This window comes from Haliotis cracherodii, unplaced genomic scaffold, assembly GCF_022045235.1.
Source record: "Haliotis cracherodii isolate W230 unplaced genomic scaffold, xgHalCrac1.p SCAF_12, whole genome shotgun sequence".
Lineage (NCBI taxonomy): Eukaryota > Metazoa > Mollusca > Gastropoda > Lepetellida > Haliotidae > Haliotis > Haliotis cracherodii.
The window spans coordinates 12,137,705-12,159,105 of record NW_027266267.1 but is presented as its reverse complement, the minus strand read 5'-3'; the positions used below and the strand labels follow the sequence as shown (position 1 = coordinate 12,159,105).

Sequence of the window (21,401 nt, the reverse complement as noted above, 5' to 3'; positions counted from 1 at the left end):
CGGCTATTTGTAAAATGTGAGTATGATTTAATAATATGAGTACAATCAACCAAGCACAAATAACAGATAAATGAGACAAATGTAGTTGAAACAAGTTCTCTCAAATCAAAACTACTGGCCATCTCCTTGTGATATTCACTCACAAAATCACCAAAATGTACCTGTTCCAGAATATATTAAATACCATGCCACAAGAGGGATTATCACGTCCTCATGCTCAATCGAACATACATTTTGCCAGCGCATTTGTCTTATTACTTGTTGGAAAAATGTTCTGTGACATGTGTATATTTTCATTTAGAAATGATGACTATGCTATATAGTTTTACTCAAATAGGAGTTTAGGCCCCTGTAACGATCCTTGCATTGTACCTTTACCAATAGCCATACATTATATTTATGAACAGATATTGCGGATCCTTACATCGTCGCCCATCAGACAGTTGAAGCCGATAAAATTGTCACGCTGACATGTTACGTCGCCGTGAAAGGGTACTTACATGCATTAATTACTTGGAGTTGGAGGCGGAATGAAGTCGAAGTGGCAAACATAGGAAGACTTCCTTTGGCAGTTTCTAAGTTACATGGAGACTACTTCTACCACAAGAGCGCTCTGACAGTCAGTGATGTAGGACAGGATGATGACAGAGGCAGATACACGTGTAAAGCTGAACTGGTGGGATGGAATGTTCAAACTGACTGGAGTGAAGAATTTGGAATGTCGACCAAATGTAAGTGACTAAACCACTCCAACATCAAAGACAGGTAGCCATGTTGTATAATATGTATTTTAATACAGTTCAACTGAAGATCTTTATGATTTTATGTTATTGAATAAAACATATACGGAAATATGTTACATGGCCGAATTGGTACTTCTACTTCAAATTGCTACTTCACACGTTCGTTTATTGGTTGTATAAAATTATAATAATTAAAAAAAGTACGCATAATGGAAGGCTGAATCCACATGTTAAGTATTACTTTCTGAAAACAACATGGCATAAATTTAGTATTTCTAAATAAACGGCACACAGCTATCATGTGTCACAATACATGATCCACACCATCGTGCTATTATCTAATAGCCAGTCTCGTGTTGCTACTAAAAACCAACTTATTTGCGTCCTTTTCACATATCTCAGTCCATAAACTTAATACAGTTTTCTATCCAAGCATCCTGTTATAGATGAATTCCACTTTAGCACTTAATATATCTCAAAACATATCTATTTAAAATATTACACTTGTGAATAAATGTGTATGTGTATAACAACTGAGATGAGTATTTAATGCCTGCCTCCCAGTATTATTCATATTGCAACTGATTTAGCCGCTTACACAGTACGCTTTCAACATAAAATCACGAACCCGCGCTCATGCCAGTACGCCTTTACTCATACATGCAAATTGTTAACTTAAGTAGTGTGAATGGTACATGTTTATGTTACAGCAAGGATGGAAGAAGTCCCAAACTACACACAAGTGCGTGAAGGTGATCATGCTATGGTAGCCTGGAAGATGCCTCGTTATCGATATGAATTCTACATCATGACACCTAGTGGGGATAAGTTGATGGCAGTGGATTCCAATAAGGTCTACATTCTTTCTAACTACTGGCTCAGAACCAGGATGGTAGAGGTTGTTACCTCCCGTAACACCAGCACCTATGTCTTTCGTCTCTACAATGTTACACTAGCTGATGCTGGGAGATACAGCTGCAGGATAGGGAAAAGTGCAACCAAGATCCCCATGACTCGGTGTACACACGACCTGTTTGTCTCAAGTACGTGTCTCATACGTTCACAATTGTAATCCGGTGTTATGTGTATTGCGTCAGCTCAAGTCTCAAGTACGTGTCTCTTACGTTCACAATTGTAATCCGGTGTTATGTGTATTGCGTCAGCTGTGCTACTTAACTGTCAAATTAAAAATGAGTGAGTGAGTGAGTTTCCGAAGAAACAGATACTATTGGGCGTAAAAGGCAAATTAGGCAGTGAAAAGCCATAATATGGAAGGAAAACCCTATCGTATGCATTTTCCTCTTCGAAGTATATACTCGTATGTGGTATATAAATGGACTATTAATGCACTCACTTCGATTTGATATGAAATTTTCAATTAGCCCTCGGCACATAAACTTGATATTAAATTGTTTCAGGTTTGTGTAAACATAAAGTTATCACCCTCAGCAAAGATAAATCATGTTAATAGAACATATTGTAGGCTTCTTCATTAGGCAGTGACTACAATTGTGTCACTGAAAGTATGTCAAAATATTTAACATAAGAATGTATTCTCTAAGAAAATGTTGATATAAATAGTAGATGTATTTTGTTAAGGTACAAACTTTTTTTGTCTTTTGCGAGTTGTTGAATGCATGCATTCTGAATGTAATAGTTATATACTAGTAATAGGTGTTTTGTGAGTTTTGTTTTTGTAATGTATAAAAATATGGATTGTAATATATTGATGCAAAGTGATGTTTAGTATGTAACATTCAATACATTTCAGGTCATGAAGCCACAGGAACAAAGCCAGTTATGACATCGCCGAATAAGTGTTAGTATATAAGTATGGTGTAGAGTAGAAAAGTTGCAATTCATTGTTCGTACACAGATTATACTGTGACCTGTATTTACTGTAAACCGTATATCGTGTAGACTGTGCTATTCATGGCCCACACGTTCATGTAAGTCTACATACTCGACTTGTGTATAGTGTACATTGTTATATGTAGTGCAGATACAGGAGAAACAGTGCAAACAGGAGCAGTCTATCGTTACTCTGTATACAGTGTATACTCGGGTAGTGTACGTTTTTCAACATGTAACATACACTTTGTAGTGCTTAGTATGTACTTGGTTATATGAAATGATTCAAGACCTAAGTCAACTTTTCTACATTTTGTATGACAGACAGGTGGAGGACTTTTCTAAATATGTCTCATCAGTGACAAGATTAGCCAAACCGACTTTCCTTTCCATGTGTTTATGACGGTGCTACCAGCGCTTACCTTTCTGCGAATACGTACTACCATCACTATTTGACATGCTGATTATATATACATTTTCTCATGATATAGTCGCAATCGTACATTGGACTCGAATGTTTCTTCATTGGCGCTTTTTTATCCAGAATCTTACCTACTGGCAAATGTATATCGATATCAATATTATAGTGCATATGCTTAGGCCATGTTTATAATATCTCGTGAAAATGTTCTCCCTGCCAAAAAATGTGGTGAACACTCGACTGGAATCCTTCTCACCAACCATTTGATTGTATATGTAAAATGAATGATAATTTATTTTTTACAGATGGATATGCCGTTCTTATAGGAATCCTGGTAGCGGTTCTCATTGTATTTGCTATCAAACGGTAAGACCACACTTTGATCGCATGTATTCTTTGGAGATCATCTATTCGGAATAAGAAGCTGTTACTCCTACTCTAAAAGACCGCCCACGTGGTCTAGTGGTAGAGCGTCCGTCCGGAGAGTAGAAGGCTCGGAGTTCTATCCCCGGTCGCGTCATACCAAAAGACGTTAAAAGATGGTATTTGTTGTTACCCTGTCTGGTGCTCGGCATTAGGGGGCTACAACAAGGACTGGTTGGCTCCAGTATACAGTGTCTGAGTGGGGTATTCATGTTGAACTGCAGCATGGTATCTCAGTGAGCTAGCACTATAAATCGGCATCATCCCGGACTAGTACAAGCAGCCACATACACACACACACGCACACACACACGCGCACGCACACACACGCACACACACACACACACACACACACACACACACACACACACACACACACACACACACACACACACACACACACGCACACACACACACACACATGCACACATGCACGTCGCCATATAAGTGAATAATCGTGGACGCGACAATAAACCCAATTTCACCTACGCTGAAATATTTTGTATTTGAAATTGTAACACGAACAATATGTTTTACTGTTTCCCTTGTTTGTCTACCTGGTACCTGTATGCGAGTCTGTACATCACTGCTTATTTCTGTTGAAGGCGTTCTCTCTGTACTCAATGCAAGAGGTCACGGCATGAAGACGACAGGAGAAGTAACACGGACGTGTGTAGTGGAGAAGAAGATGAGCTACCATGGCAACCAGACAGCGCTGGAGCAGGACAATGTGCGCCGGATGGTGTGACCGTCCAGATGATACATACGGCGGCTGTTCCTTGTAGTATGACGCCTCTGCCTCGGAACGAGAACAGTGATCGGACGTGTGACATGGAGGAACATATCTACGGAAATGTTACCGTCGTGCAATGTCACACATCTAGTATACTATGATGAGTTGGCCAAGCAAAAGGTGGTCAATAGTATGTCTCAGTAATTGATAGTATTGAGGTAATGGTTCCGATATGTTCTGTTTATAGTATGGGAGTGGTACCACATACAGAGAACAGAACGTTGTTGATAAGTTGTAACCATGGCTTAGGTTTCACCATAGCAGTATGTATCTCTTATAAAGATCATGTCAGTGACCTGGGCCCACTTGCACAAACGATCTTAGCGCTAAGACTATTGTAAGCCTATGCTAAAGTATGGGAGTTACGATCATCTTAGCGCTAAGATCGCTTTGTGCAAGTGGGCCCTGATGTACATATCCCAAATGAGAACACTTTTGTTATGCATTCCACGAACTTTCTTTAATTGTCCATTCACATTACAGCTGTGTAATTAGTTTCAAATAAATTATGGCTTTGCAACAATTCTCGTGTTCATTATGCAGCAGGGTCAGGTTGGCCCTTTCGTCCAAAACGCCAAAATGTCCTATGCAGAGTTGTGTCTCTTAGCCTTGGCAGAATGCTGTCATTCTGTGTACAAATCTTGGTTCTCAATGAATATGTGTTAAAGTTTGCACCACATCCGTGCTCGTTGGTTTCACCACAGTGGGGAAAGTGTGAGACCTGCATGGCCTCGTGATTTCCTCCCACGTCATGCTGATACGCCGTTAAACTGAGTCACTCGAAGTCACGTACAAAGAAGCCTTATATTCATTAATATGATTAACGTATTTTCGAGAATTGACCCCAGCTGGAATATGATCTGCGTAACCCATTCAAATGTTTTATGACATTAAAACATGTCCTGTTTCATGTCATCCTGAAAATTAGCAAATTTAACAGTGTGAAAGTAGCTGCGGTTAGCTGCCGGGCTAGCAATCAATAACATAGTTTCATAAAAACAGTAACTGAAAACGGGGAAGTGCGAGATCACATGTGAAACTGGATGGAAAATGGAGTGGACTGAGTCCTTCCCCATGGTGATAACTCCTGCCCCATGGTGATAACTCCTGCTCCATGGTGATAACTCCTGCTCCATCGTGGTAACTCCTACTCCATGGTGATAACCCCTGCCCCATGGTGATAACTCCTGCCCTTAGGTGAGAACTCCTGTCCCATGTGGATAACCCCTGCCCCATGGTGATAACTCCTGTCCCATGGTGATAACTCCTGCTCCATCGTGATAACTCCTGAACCATGGTGATAACTCCTGCTTGATGGTGATAACTCCTGCCCTAGATGATAACCCCCGACCCATGGTGATAACTCATGTTCCATAGTGATTACTCCTGTCCTATGATGATAACTCTTGCCCCGTGGTGATAACTCCTGTCCCATGGTGATAACCCCTGTCCCATAGTGATAACTCCAGCTCCATGGTGATAACTCCTGCCCCATGGTGATAACTCCTGCCCCATGGTGATAACTCCTGCCCCAAGGTGATAACTCATGCTTCATGGTGATAACTCCTGTCCCAAGATGATAACTCCTGCCCCTAGATGATAACACCCACCCCATGGTGATAACTCCTGCTCCATCGTGAGAACTCCTCCCCCAAGGTGATAACCCCTGTCCCAAGATGATAACTCCTGTCCCTAGATGATAACCCCTGCTCCTTGGTGATAACTCCTGCCCCATGGTGATAACTCCTGCTCCATGGTGATAACTCCTGCCTCATGGTGATAACTCCTGCCCCATGGTGATAACTCCTGCCCCAAGGTGATAACTCCTGCTTCATGGTGATAAAGCCTGTCCCAAGATGATAACTCCTGCCCCTAGATGATAACCCCCACCCCATGGTGATAACTCCTGCTCCATGGTGATAATTCCTGCCCCATGGTGATAACCCCGCCCCATGGTGATAACTCCTGCTCCATGATTATAACTCCTGCTCCATCGTGATTACTCCTCCCCCAAGGTGATAACGCCTGCTCCATGGTGATAATTCCTGCCCCATGGTGATAACCCCGCCCCATGGTGATAATTCCTTCCCCAAGGTGATAACTCCTGCTTCAGGGTGATAACTCCTGCCCCTAGATGATAACCCCCGTCTTATGGTGATAACTCCTGCCCCATGGTGAGAACTCCTGCCCCATGGTGAGGACTCCTGCCCCATGGTGAGAACTGCTGCTCCATTGTGAGAACTACTGCCCCATGGTTTATAACCCCCGCCCCATGGTGATAACCCCCGCTCCATGGTGATAACTCCTGCCCCATGGTGATAACTCCTGCCCCATGGTGATAACTCATGCCCGTGGTGATAACCCCCGCCCCATGGCGATAACCCCTGCCCCATGGTGATAACTCCTGTGCCATGGTGATAACTCCTGCCCCATGGTGATAACTCCTGCACCATCGTGATAACTCCCGCCCCATGGTGATAAATCTCGCCCCATGTTGATAACTCCTGCCCCATGATGATTACTCCTGCCCTATGGTGATAACTCCTGACCCATAACTCCTGCCCCAAGGTGATAACTCCTGCTCCATCGTGATAACTCCTGCCCCATGGTGATAACTCTCGCCCCATGTTGATAACTCCTGCCCCATGATGATTACTCCTGCCCCATGGTGATAACTCCTGACCCATAACTCCTGCCCCAAGGTGATAACTCCTGACCCATGGTGATAACTCCTGCCCCATGGTGATAACTCCTGCCCCTTGTTGATAACTCCTGCCCATGGTGATAACTCCTGCTCCATGGTGATAACTCCTGCCTCATGGTGATAACTCCTGTCCCATGGTGATAACTCCTGCCCCATGGTGATAACTCCTGCTTCATGGTGATAAATCCTGTCCCAAGATGATAACTCCTGCCCCTAGATGATAACCCCCACCCCATGGTGATAACTCCTGCTCCATGGTGATAACTCCTGCTCCATCGTGATTACTCCTCCCCCAAGGTGATAACTCCTGCTCCATGGTGATAACTCCTGCTCCATCGTGATAACTCCTGCCCCATGGTGATAACTCCTGCCCCATGGTGATAACTCCTGCCCCTTGGTGATAACTCCTGCCCATGGTGATAACTCCTGCTCCATGGTGATAACTCCTGCCCCATGGTGATAACTCCTGCACCATCGTGATAACTCCCGCCCCATGGTGATAACTCTCGCCCCATGTTGATAACTCCTGCCCCATGATGATTACTCCTGCCCTATGGTGATAACTCCTGACCCATAACTCCTGCCCCAAGGTGATAACTCCTGCTCCATCGTGATAACTCCTGCCCCATGGTGATAACTCCTGACCCATAACTCCTGCCCCAAGATGATAACTCCTGACCCATGGTGATAACTCCTGCCCCATGGTGATAACTCCTGCCCCTTGTTGATAACTCCTGCCCATGGTGATAACTCCTGCTCCATGGTGATAACTCCTGCCTCATGGTGATAACTCCTGTCCCATGGTGATAACTCCTGCCCCATGGTGATAACTCCTGCTTCATGGTGATAAATCCTGTCCCAAGATGATAACTCCTGCCCCTAGATGATAACCCCCACCCCATGGTGATAACTCCTGCTCCATGGTGATAACTCCTGCTCCATCGTGATTACTCCTCCCCCAAGGTGATAACTCCTGCTCCATGGTGATAACTCCTGCTCCATCGTGATTACTCCTCCCCCAAGGTGATAACGCCTGCTCCATGGTGATAATTTCTGCCCCATGGTGATAACTCCTTCCCCAAGGTGATAACTCCTGCTTCATGGTGATAACTCCTGCCCCTAGATGATAACCCCCGTCTGATGGTGATAACTCCTGCCCCATGGTGAGAACTCTTGCCCCATGGTGAGAACTCCTGCCCCATGGTTAGAACTGCTGCTCCATTGTGAGAACTACTGCCCCATGGTTTATAACCCCCGCCCCATGGTGATAACCCCCGCTCCATGGTGATAACTCCTGCCCCATGGTGATAACTCATGCCCCATGGTGATAACTCATGCCCGTGGTGATAACCCCCGCCCCATGGTGATAACCCCCGCCCCATGGTGATAACTCCTGTGCCATGGTGATAAATCCTGCCCCATGGTGATAACTCCTGCTCCATCGTGATAACTCCCGCCCCATGGTGATAACTCTCGCCCCATGTTGATAACTCCTGCCCCATGATGATTACTCCTGCCCCATGGTGATAACTCCTGACCCATAACTCCTGCCCCAAGGTGATAACTCCTGCCCCATGGTGATAACTCCTGCTCCATCGTGATAACTCCCGCCCCAAGGTGATAACTCCTGCCCCATGGTGATAACTCCTGCCCCATGGTGATAACTCCCGCCCCTTGGTAATAACTCCTGCCCATGGTGATAACTCCTGCTCCATGGTGATAACTCCTGCCTCATGGTGATAACTCCTGCCCCATGGTGATAACTCCTGCCCCAAGGTGATAACTCCTGCTTCATGGTGATAAATCCTGTCCCAAGATGATAACTCCTGCCCCTAGATGATAACCCCCATCCCATGGTGATAACTCCTGCTCCATGGTGATAACTCCTGCTCCATCGTGATTACTCCTCCCCCAAGGTGATAACTCCTGCTCCATGGTGATAACTCCTGCTCCATCGTGATAACTCCCCCCCAAGGTGATAACTCCTGCTTCATGGCGATAACTCCTCTCCCAAGATGATAACTCCTCCCCAAGGTGATAACTCCTGCCTCATGTTGATAACTCCTGCCCCAATGGTGATAACTCCTGCCCCATGGTGATATTCCCCGCCCCATGGTGATAATCCCCGCCCAATGGTGATAACCCCCGATGTTTGATAAGATATGGTCAGATATAGTCGGAGGAACTAGTAATTGATATTTTGAGCAACGTCGAACGCTGTCGTGTACACTGACGCAGGGTCGTCCAATCCACGATCCAGTACACCCGATCCCATTAAGCTGTATCGTAGGACAAGCAATAAATTGAATTGAGTTCTGATGTGTGAAACTTTGGTCGTTTATCATTTATAGGGAGGAAGAACATTCTGTTCCCGCTTCTGTTCAGTCACGTTACGGTAATAGAAAGAACCTTGGCGAAAACTGCTTTGAATCATAACGCTGAAAACAAACCGTGTTGAAATAAGCATGAGTGAATACACATTCGCCAAACTAGGATGACTTAGTTTGGACGGTGTTTGACATATCACACTTGGATAAACCTCTCACAATGCGACCCTCGTTGTGGTGTGTACTTTGTGTTGTCTGCAGTATAGTGACCCACAGCTGGACGGGGGCTACACGTGAGTGATTTTGTTATATTACTACTTACCTCGCTTCCACGTTTAGGTATGTTATCATAGCTGTTACAGATGGAGGCTTATTCCTAACAATTAATGTCCACTTCTCGAATTTGAATGCCGTGTAGGTTTACTAAAATTGCGATAAAGAAATCGTTTATCTAAGTTAATGATTTGGTTTGATTGAAACAACACAAAAAAACTGGATGTAAAGCACCATTGGTGCTCATGGAGGTGCCGTCTTACCTCAATGTCCTTTCCTAAAGTTCAGAAGACATTTGCTTTCATCTTCCACACTACTTTCAAGCATTTATAATGTCAATACTTGTTAATTACTTTTAATATATAATTATTTCAATCTAAAATCGCATCATAAATATCTTTGTGGCTTCCAAATCGGATGTACGAAATAACTAACTACAAAAGAAGTTGTAACATTTCTGTGTTTTGGGATCGTAAATATATCGTACTAATAATATTTACTGTGTACATTATATATTTTATTACCAATGATTTTAAAGGAATGTTCAATATAATTACGCAATAAGCACGTAATATACATGTCTATGAAATGTTTATGAAACTAATTATGCAAAATGTAAACATACCACAGCATCACTTCCCCATACATACCATACCATCCACATGAACTAAAAATAGCGAGCCCTGAAGTATTGGGGAAATCGAACCTAAGTTTTTTTCAGAACATATATATTTGGCGAGGAAACAACATGCCTCACTTTGAAAGGACAAAATACTTAAATGTGCCATCGCGACTATACGCAGCACGGCAAATCGTGTGCTCATTCAGCGCAAACAGATTGATTGCTATCTGATTGATTTGGAAACAAAATTAAATGTACAGTAACCAATATGATGTACTGTGTGAACAAACAAACTGATTTCAGTTACAACCATCCATTTAAAAGAAATTCAAGTCATGGGTACCGTTTTTCTATTTTACTAAATGATAGTTTAAAGCTGTATGATTATAAATGTGAAGTTTAAACGATATACGGCTTTTCCATTGAGCGAGAAGTCGGTCACATGACCGCGAAACTGACGTTCATAAGTGTATGGACGACACAGTATAACGTTCATACGTTTTTCTCGAGACTGTATTCTTGAAATGACGTAAACACTGACGGACTATTTTCACATTCCTGGGGGAACCCCTGGAAATTATCTAGCACGAATACACAATGACAATCAAATAGCCCATTCCCTTCCACTGATTTACCCACTTGAACAAGAAATAAAGGAGACCAGTGTGAGACCGCCTCATCTGTTTCATATGTAGATCTCGGCATAAAGATTCAGGGTGACAAAATACTCTCCCCAAACTGTTTGACAAGGTAGATGACTTCAACATTCCAACAGTCAACGTTCCCTACATGACGAGCAATATTCCAGCAACTACAGCCTTAGGTGTTTACATTTCACAACTTCTGAGATACAACAGAGCATACTCTTTCTACCAAGATTTCAAAGAGCGTCATACGACTCTTGCTCAGAAGTTGTTTGATCAAGGTTACAACATTTAATGCCTCAGTAAAGCTTTCAAAACGTTTTATGGAAGGCATGTGGGGGACATTTCAAACAATTCCTTATATTGACTTGTACCATATGTTCCCATGTTGTTTGCATGTGGTTGTGCAATGTGCCACCGGTGGAGCAGGATACGCTCACCTTTTCGCGAACACATTTTTACAATAACCTTTTAGTGATCGGCCAAATGACTGGCACCGTGACCTTCAGTTGTATCGGCTACTCAACGCAGAACTACTGCTTTCTGTTTTTCTTCGGGTGTGTTTTACAGTGCATTGTATTATTTCAGCTGTGTCGCCTGCATATGCTCGCCTTGGAAGTACTGCCTTTCTGTCATGGGAATTACCCCGACCTGGTCTCAGAGAATTTACAGTGCGACGGTTATCTTCGAAATCTCTGTTCCACATAACTAACTATAATCAACTGAATGTCACTGACAGATACAAGTCCAGAGCAACATTCACCGGGAGAATGAATTCCTCAGGATCTGGGGTGTTCAGCTTCGAGCTGTATAATGTGGACTGGCCAGACAGTGCAGAGTACAGATGTCACAGAGGGTCACCAGGCTCGACCGGGTCAAGAGTGTACGACTGTGGTCAACGGCTATTTGTAAAATGTGAGTATGATTTAATAATATGAGTACAATCAACCAAGCACAAAAAACAGATAAATGAGACAAATGTAGTTGAAACAAGTTATCTCAAATCAAAACTACTGGACATCTCCCTTTGATATTCACTCACAAAATCACCAAAATGTACCTGTTCCAGAATATATCATATACCATGTCACGAGAGGGATTCTCATGTCCTCATGCTCAATCGAACATACATTTTGCCAGCACATTTGTCTTATTACTTGTTTGAAAAATGTTCTGTGACATGTGTATATTTTCATTTAGAAATGATGACTATGCTATATAGTTTTACTCAAATATGAGTTTAGGTCCCTGTAACGATCATTGCATTGTACCTTTACCAATAGCCATACATTATATTTATGAACAGATATTGCGGTTCCCTACATCGTCGCCCCTCAGACAGTTGAAGCCGATAAAATTGTCACGCTGACATGTTACGTCGCAGTGAAAGGGTACTTACATGCATTAATTACTTGGAGTTGGAGGCGGAATGAAGTCGAAGCGACAAACATAGGAAGACTTCCTTTAGCAGTTTCTAAGTTACATGGAGACTACTTCTACCACAAGAGCGCTCTGACAGTCAGTGATGTAGGACAGGATGATGACAGAGGCAGATACACGTGTAAAGCTGAACTGGTGGGATGGAATGTTCAAACTGACTGGAGTGAAGAATTTGGAATGTCGACCAAATGTAAGTGACTAAACCACTCCAACATAAGAGACAGGTAGTCAAGTTGTATCATATGTATTTTAATACAGTTCAACTGAAGATCTTAATGATTTTATGATATTGAATAAAACATATACGGAAATATGTTACATGGCCGAATTGGTTCTTCTACTTCAAATTGCTACTTCACAAGTTCGTTTATTGGTTGTATAAAATTATAATAATTAAAAAAAGTACGCATAATGGAAGGCTGAATCCACATGTTAAGTATTACTTTCTGAAAACAACATGGCATAAATTAAGTATTTCTATATAAACGGCACATAGCTATCATGTGTCACAATACATGATCCACACCATCGTGCTATTATCTAATAGCCAGTCTCGTGTTGCTACTAAAAAACAACTTATTTGCGTCCTTTTCACATATCTCAGTCCATAAACTTAATACAGTTTTCTATCTAAGCTTCCTGTTATAGATGAATTCCACTTTAGTTCTTAATATATCTCAAAACATATCCGTTCAAAATATTACACTTATGAATACATGTGTATAACAACTGAGATGTGTATTTAATGCCTGCCTCCCAGTATTATTCATATTGCGACTGATTTAGCAGCTTACACATTACGCTTTCAACATAAAATCACGATCCCGCGCTCAAGCCAGTACGCCTTTACTCATACATGCACATGGTTAACTTAAGTAGTGTGGATGGTACACGTATATGTTTTACAGCAAGGATGGAAGAAGTCCCAAACTACACACAAGTGCCTGAAGGTGATCATGCCATGGTAGCCTGGAGGATGCCTCGTTATCGATATGAATTCTACATCATGACACCTAATGGGGATAAGTTGATGGCAGTGGATTCCAATAAGGTCTACATTCTTCCTAAGTACTGGCTCAGAACCAGGATGGTAGAGGTTGTTACCTCCCGTAACACCAGCACCTATGTCTTTCGTCTCTACAATGTTACACTAGCTGATGCTGGGAGATACAGTTGCAGGATAGAGAAAAGTGCAACCAAGATCTACCAAATGACTCGGTGTATACACGACCTGTTTGTCTCAAGTACGTGTCTCATACGTTCACAATTGTAATCCGGTATTATGTGTATTGCGTCAGCTCAAGTCTCAAGTACGTATCTCTTACGTTAACAATTGTAATCCGGTGTTATGTGTATTGCGTCAGCTCAAGTCTCAAGTACGTGTCTCTTACGTTCATAATAACGACCAGCGTTGTAGGTACTGAGTCAACTATTCTGCTGTTAACTGTCGAAATATAAAAGCTTATCTCCACTCTGAACGGTATTTTACTTCCAAAATGTAAATATCACGATTATCCAGTTTGGAGTAAAAGGCACAATAGCGGTGAAAAGGTGTTCTTCGTGATATGGAAGGAAAACTCTTTCCTATGCAGTTCCCTCTTTAAAGTACATCTGTGGTAATAAATAGAAAAATACACTCGCTTCAAATTGATATGAAATGTATGTCCCTCGACAAATAATTTTCAGTTTGTCCTCGGAACATAAACTTGATATAAATTGTTTGAAGTTTGTGAAATAACTTTTATCTTTAGCAAAGACAAATATTGTTAGAAAAAATTATACCTGCGTCATTGGGTAATTAAGCAAGTGTCAAATTATCCAGTTATGTTTTGCTTAGCACCACTGTTACTGATAGCATAGTATTTCGTCATGAAACCTGGTGTGCTGGGCAGGTTGCTGCTAATCCCTGTTGGCAACTAACTCCAATCTCAAATAGTTTCGCGCTCATGTGAATGACCTGTAAGGAACATCAAACACAGAATGTAAAGCCGCAAGTGACTATTAACCACATCGCATAGTCCTTGATATTTGGTCGTTTTCAGCTCGCGACATTGCCGACCATGCACCTGGGAACTAATGTCTTTTACTAGCGTTTTCTCAGTTAAAGTTAAAGGTTAAAGTTAAAGTTAAAGGTAAAGCACGACTGCATTGTTAGAATCCTACCACGGTGTCTCATTTTGTAACGACATATAACCATGTTGTGTAAAGTAGAAATTATCTTGTTTAATGCCATGGCATTACTGACTCCCGCTTTGGTTACAGCAAATATTGTAATCTTGACCTTTCTTTTGGTTGCTGTAGAGAGGGTACTGAAATTGTTTTTGTTATTTCTCTGTTATTTGTGTATGTCCCTCTTGAAATAACGTTCAGTTTGCGCTCGGGACATAAACTTAATATTATCCAATCACAGAGATACACCATGTCAGTGATGATCGTAAACTGCTTGATGTCAGGCTGTTGTGCATGTACTTTACCAATGCCCACAATAGTGTTACTGTACGGTTGTTGATATATTTAACATGGGAATGCATTCTCTCGAAAGTTGAAGGGGGCACGGGTGGCCCAGTCGTCTAAGGCGCCGCGATTCGCTGTGCAGAGTTGCGTCCCTTGGGCACGCCAGAAACCTATGATTGTGGGTTCGAATCCCGGTTCGCCCCGATTATGTTTCTAGGTTTGTCAGCACCATACCCGTGCTCGTGTGTTTCACCGAAGTGGTAAACGTCTGAGACCTGCATCACTTCGGGCTTTCCTCCCACATTAAGCTGACACGCCGTGATATAACTGGAATACTGTTAAAAGCGGCGTTAAACCCAACTCACTCACTCACTCTCGATAGTTGATGTAAATAGTAGGCTGTAACTTATAAAGGTGAATATGTAGTACCCGTTGCATGTTTCATGTGAATGTAGTATATAATTCCATGAGGTGCCTTGCGAGTGGTGTTTGCAATGTGTAAAAGTTAGGCTTATAATACGATTGGTGCATAAAGAAGTTGATATATCATGTTCATTTACAATATCATTTATTTCAGGTCATGACGTCAGAGACTCAAACGCCGTCATGACACCGCCTGTTATGGGTAAGTATAGAAGTGTACAGTGGAATGTTTGTAATCCATTGTTCAACACTTGGGTTATATTATGACCTGCGTGTTGTGCAAAGGTTGTATTGTGTAGCTTGTAATATTCATTTGCAATTGTGTGTCCGCTAATGGCACAACAAGACTCAATGTCCCTCATAACATCGTCATGAACGGACAATAGCACGTAGGCTCAACAGGTAGCCATGTATGTTTCTCATATAGTATGTCATTGCAATACCTAAAGTATGAAGGTAAACTTGAAGTTTACTCAAGTTATGGTCTTCAGGAATGGCGGACCTCTCCTCCATAATGAAAAGTGGAAAGTTTATGAAACTGTGTCATTGTATAGATATTTGAGTATTGTGTTCTTGCCCAAACTTGTTTGGAATGAGACACTAACTTTTACAAAGTAACAAAGCTATTATGACATTATATAGACAGCAAAAGAATGCTGGTAATGGTCAAGATTTATTGAAGATAGTTGATGCTATCATTGTGCCTATAGTTTGTTATCGTGTCACCTCATTTTGTAAAATTATTGAAGTTGTACAGAACAGAACGTGTAAAACAACAGACAATGCCATGGTTTTGTGAGAGTGTGATATAACCTCTCCCCATCATATACTGGCGCAGGATGCTGTCTTGGATGATCATAGACTACCTCGCCAATGCTATATAATGCTCAAATCACTGGACGATTCTGGTCAAACTACATGGGCTACTCATATTGAACATATTCTCTTTAAATTAATATTTGGATACTTATCGATTAACACTTGATGTTCACAAAATGCAGATATTCATTCATCCTTTTAAACAAAACCTATTTGATACATTCAACATTTAAGGTGTAGTTCTATAAATAGCATATCTGCTACCGTTTATTGTAAACATTATAAATCCCTGTTAAATGTTGAAAAATCTTACACTCCCCATTCCAGTACATCAGAGATATGTAGGACTCGTTTCAGATGTAGCAGGTCTATATTTGCAGTTGATTTGGTGAGATACACAAATGTCTAATTCAATTAACGACTATGCAAATAGTGTATAGAAAATGGTAGATCTGTTATTGAAGATGAATTTCAAGTATTGCTGTAATGTGTATGTTATTATTCAGCTGTAAGAAGTATGTATCTTAAACAGTATACACGTCTCAATGTGTAACATATTTGACTGAATGGTTTTTAACTGAAAACTGTGATGTTGTATATTACATATTGACATGCACAGGTCATGCAATCTAACATTGTCTGGGGTATGGGCCTATGGCATTTTCACTGAATAAACTGCCTGTCTGTCTATGCCATTACATAGCCAAGGAATTACATTATATGTCAAGGCCAAGGTTCATTATATATATCGTGTCATTGAATGACCAAATATGTTCATTATATAACATGTCATTGAAAAGCCAAGTAGCTTCATAATATATCAGGTCATTGAATGGCCAGGTAGGTTAAATGGAGTAAATGGGCATAACACATTGACCATGTGGGGAATCAAACCCGGGTCTTGGGCGTGACGATTGTTAGATTTCCCACATGGGTACAATGTACACTGATATATATCTACTGGCCATTCATTGACAAATGTAGCTTTCTAATATGCCAATTAAAACGTATCAGCTTTTTATACATTCCATATAAGTTTTAATATTCTCGAGAATATGCGTTCCGCTAGCAGTCATAGAATTACTAGAGTGCTAAATGCTGACACATTCAAACCTGAATGTAACCAGCTAACAAAGACAATCTCGACAATGCACAATTACGTAGCCTGCTTGTTTGTTGCAACTCCAGCACTAATCCAGACAATCCAGTGATTGACTTCATAAGCATCGGATCCACACAATTGGGATACGATGACATGCATCAACCAAGTCAGCGAACCTGACCCCACGTTTCATTTAGTAGCTTCTGACGAAAAGCAAAGGTTGCTGGGAAACAATTCTAACCCGGAATCCTCACGTGTCTATCAATTTGTGGAATAGTTCTATAAATGATATATGAAGTGATACGTCCAGTGAAATAAGTTAAGTCGTAACGTGTGAAAAGCCAATTACAAAACAGAACACATATTATATCAGTGAGTTTGTGCATTGTAGTTTTTATAATTGCCTTCCAAAGTATTTCAGCTACGAGTGCTATTGTGTTGCTGTACTTCCGGTTATCCGGCAACTCATGCCCCTAATTTCATATTAATTGTAAATGTTTCATGTTAAATGTCATATAGAATGTCTTTCATTAATTGTGTCCTTTACTTATAGTCAAGAATATAAATAACAATCCCAAACATGAAGAGAAGAATAGATGAATAATTAAAAAACTAAAACTTTTTTTTTTTTTAAAGTAAAACAAAACTTTGCTCGCCATCCATGCTCGGGAAAAGACACCCAACAGATTCGTCTATTTCTTACTTAGAACAGAGACCAGATCTCTCGTGATAGCATTAAATTCGTACATGTTTACAAATGCATGTTCCTTATAATACAATGCATCTCTATCCACATTTAAGACAACCCCTACAACTTTTGTATTAAATTCGGATCAAGAGCAAAGGTGTCGAAAGAATGTAAACATTGTAATAGCCATGAATATAATTGCCACATTATTTTGCAGTGTAAATATGTTTTTTTTCTGACAGAAATCATTTCTTTTTATGTCTGATTGAAAAACATGGTATTGATGTCGATGTGAAAATAGGTATGCTTGACGGCGATGATATGCTTTCATTGTTTCTCGGTGCAGATATTCATGATTTAACTGACGAAATTGATTTTGATACTTTGGAATACATCAAACTGTATTTTGGCTACTTTATGTGGAATTTAAAGAAACACCGCATGTACATCTATTAGACACATACACCTACTGTTCACAAATTGTACATTGTAAATTGATTTTCATGAACACTGTTCACATGCTTTCATTGTATGTACTCAAGTAATATAATACTTTACTGCCAATAATGTATTTGCCTATGTTTCAACTTTGGAGGAAATAAAAAAAATCACTCATATATTAATTGATAACATGATCAAAAGAATAATTATGTTGAAGCCAAACCAGAGATCATAATTATTATAAATATCCCTGATACGCTTTCGCCTGTTACATACATTGGTATTTTGGTATTTAAAATACATCCGTCAATTTTTTCACTTCAATGAGAAATGTTTTTGTCAGTATATGTACACGTCAGACTTAGCTACAAAACCCATACTGTTACTTGTTGTCAGTTCCAGAGAGAAGCTCCCCTGATGTGACTGTTGTCGTTGGGTGTTCGATAGTAGCCATAACATTGATCCTTCTTGCCACCATATTTCTCATTCGACTGGAGCATATCAGAGGTGAGATTGATACCTGGGTGAAATATGAATGGTGACTGAATTGTGTTTTACACCGTTTTGAGCAATGTGTTAGTTATATCATTGCAGTCCGCTTAATGTGTGAGGAGGGCCCGATGTGGTGCAGGACCCCTTTGGTGAATCCCACGAACATTCGAAATAAGATCATGCCTCGCCTCCTATGAGTGACGCAACGCTGTACTCTACATTGCAACTACTTAATCGACTAGGAAGAAAGTGTTATTTAAAAACTAATGCATCACAGCAATCAGTAGCCACGTGTTATATCACTTTGCTAAACTCATGTGAATTCAAGTGATAGTTGGGTTAATACATTCGTAAATTTACTTTTGAACTTTTCCTATATATTAAGATTGTAAATCCTCAATGGGCGTGTTGTCGGAGACGGTGGTGGTTCTTTTTCTTTATCAGTTAACAAGGGTGTAGTGTGATGGATTATTTGAACTTTTCTGTTACTAAAACAAAATATCAGTAGTCAACAGCGTTGAGATTAATTATATGCCTGTAATCTAATATCTCATAGATGATGTAAAGGATACCGTACGATTAGAAAATACACCATGCACTGTCAAGTATGAATGGAATAACTGGCATGTTGAAACTGTTATAGCCAACATGAGTGCAGGAATGTCGTGTGACCTATAAAACACGTACCGCTAAAAGCACATATGAAACTTCTTGCTTACAGAAACCGAAATTGCGAAATACGAAATCAATAAAATAAATGTTTAGATTGGATCTAAATTCTAAACATTCATATCCAGTGCATACCTGTGTTAAACAGTTTCGTATATTTACTGAAAACACATTTGATTTATTTTCTGTTTGCAATATTCTGGTAGGGATACCAAAATTTTTTGAAACCTTTCAAACCTAGAGACGGACACACTGGATGTCGCAGCCCATTAAGCTGGATGTACGAGTGTAAAGTGAGTGAGTGAGTGAGTTTGTTTTTTACACCGCTTTTAGCAATATTCCAGCAATATCACGCCGGGGGACACCAGAAAAAGGCTTCACACATTGTACCCATGTCGGGAATCGAACCCGGGTCTTCGGCGTGACGAGCGAACGCTTTAACCACTAGGCTACCCGACCGCCCCCATTCATGTGGATGTAATAAAGAGGCAGACGAATCTGCACTGCAGTTCGGTTTTGTAAGTTGGATTGACTCGTACGTGCTTTGCAAGAGTTTAACTAAATGTCCCAGCCTATGAATAAAATATATAGATCGCAGGCATATGGTCTTATATAACATCAAAATTGTTTCTTCCTTTGTTACAGAATACTGGTCTGTCAGGTAGGTCCTGTTGGCTATTAGACATATTTGTTTGTACTATTCTTACTTGTGACTAAGGTATGGATGTGCAGGTAGATTGAGTCAGGAAGTAGAATTTGTGATTTCTACACTAAGTGATGAGGCAGTAAGAAAGAGGATTTTTTTCTGGTACATGATGACATTTTTTATGGAAACATGTTCATTATCGCATCAGTTTTATCTCAGAATATAGTCATGCATTGTATGAAAATGTACAGGAAATGTTGTTTCTTTGTTCACAGGTTTCGTCAGTCGTATCTTACACCTACCCATCAGTCGCATCTTACACCTACCCATCAGTCGTACCTTACACCTAACGAGACTGCGCATGGCCCACATGAACAGGAGGGGGTTGACGAATACGCTGTCATTGAGGACACAGATGGCTCCGGCTCGGTCTATTATCACCTGCAGTCACCACGTGCCAGCAGCTCCGACTATGAGGAAGTTAGAACATTTCCTCCTCTTGACGCTCAAACGTCAGCTGAACCAGGAACTGTTGATAACATTGATGCAGAAAACTCAAACTGAACAGTATTTCTTTAAAACAGGCCAGGCCTAGGACAGCAATTATTATCAAACAGGAATTATTATCAAACAAAGGAATAACACTGCTTCTCACTTAGAGAAATGACGAGTCAGCTGGAGTGTTATCGTGCTGTTGAACCAATTATATTTCTGTTTACCTCTGAGGCAACCTCGTCGTTTAAGGAAACGACGTCCTTTGTCCTTTGAGATAAACAGCGGATGATTAAGTTGAATGATTTGATGTTAATTGAGTGAGTTAGTGAGGTTTTAAGCCAGAAATGGGCTTCACACATTGTACCCATGTCGGAAATCGAACACGTGTCTTCGGCGTGACGAGCGAACGCTTTAACCACTAGGCTACCCAACCGCCCCTTTAAGAGATAAGGATAGTCACAAGAGTCGTGATTACTTTGGTTAACCTGTCATTTTGAGGAAAAAATGAAGTAATTATGCAAAGAGAGAGCCCAGCACAATAAGTGTTCGGGTATATTCTGTAAACCAAAACAAAACATGGGTTCCATTATTCACAACTGCTGTAGTTTCGGAAGAGAGAAAATGAGGATTATTATATCCACCACGGCATTGCCGCCACTGCGGGTGATGAAGATAATCGTTACATCCACCCTGTTAGTACTTATGTTTACTCATTATCTGGTGTATATAGCATGTATATAACATGTATATATCAGCTCGTCATGCTGACTATAATATTATCTACTTGCGTCATGGACATTTGATTACCTATGCTTATGCCAATCCAAGCGGGAAGCATAACCAGATAAACCATTCTGGTTATGTTTTGTCGCTGGAGGTTGTCAGTTAACAATTGTTATATTTGAGATAATCCAAGCGGGAAGCATAACAC

At 40.9% G+C, this 21,401-nt stretch overlaps 1 protein-coding gene across 1 annotated transcript; it reads left to right on the top strand.

Moving 5' to 3' along the window:
• Positions 1–1,431: 1,431 nt before the first annotated feature.
• Positions 1,432–12,439, top strand: LOC139457025 (uncharacterized). The gene is made up of 4 exons (XM_071238473.1): positions 1,432–1,786; positions 2,515–2,562; positions 11,390–11,716; positions 12,108–12,439. Exons 1-4 carry the CDS (start codon positions 1,432–1,434, stop codon positions 12,437–12,439), a joined length of 1,062 nt encoding a protein of 353 aa, XP_071094574.1.
• Positions 12,440–21,401: the final 8,962 nt, after the last annotated feature.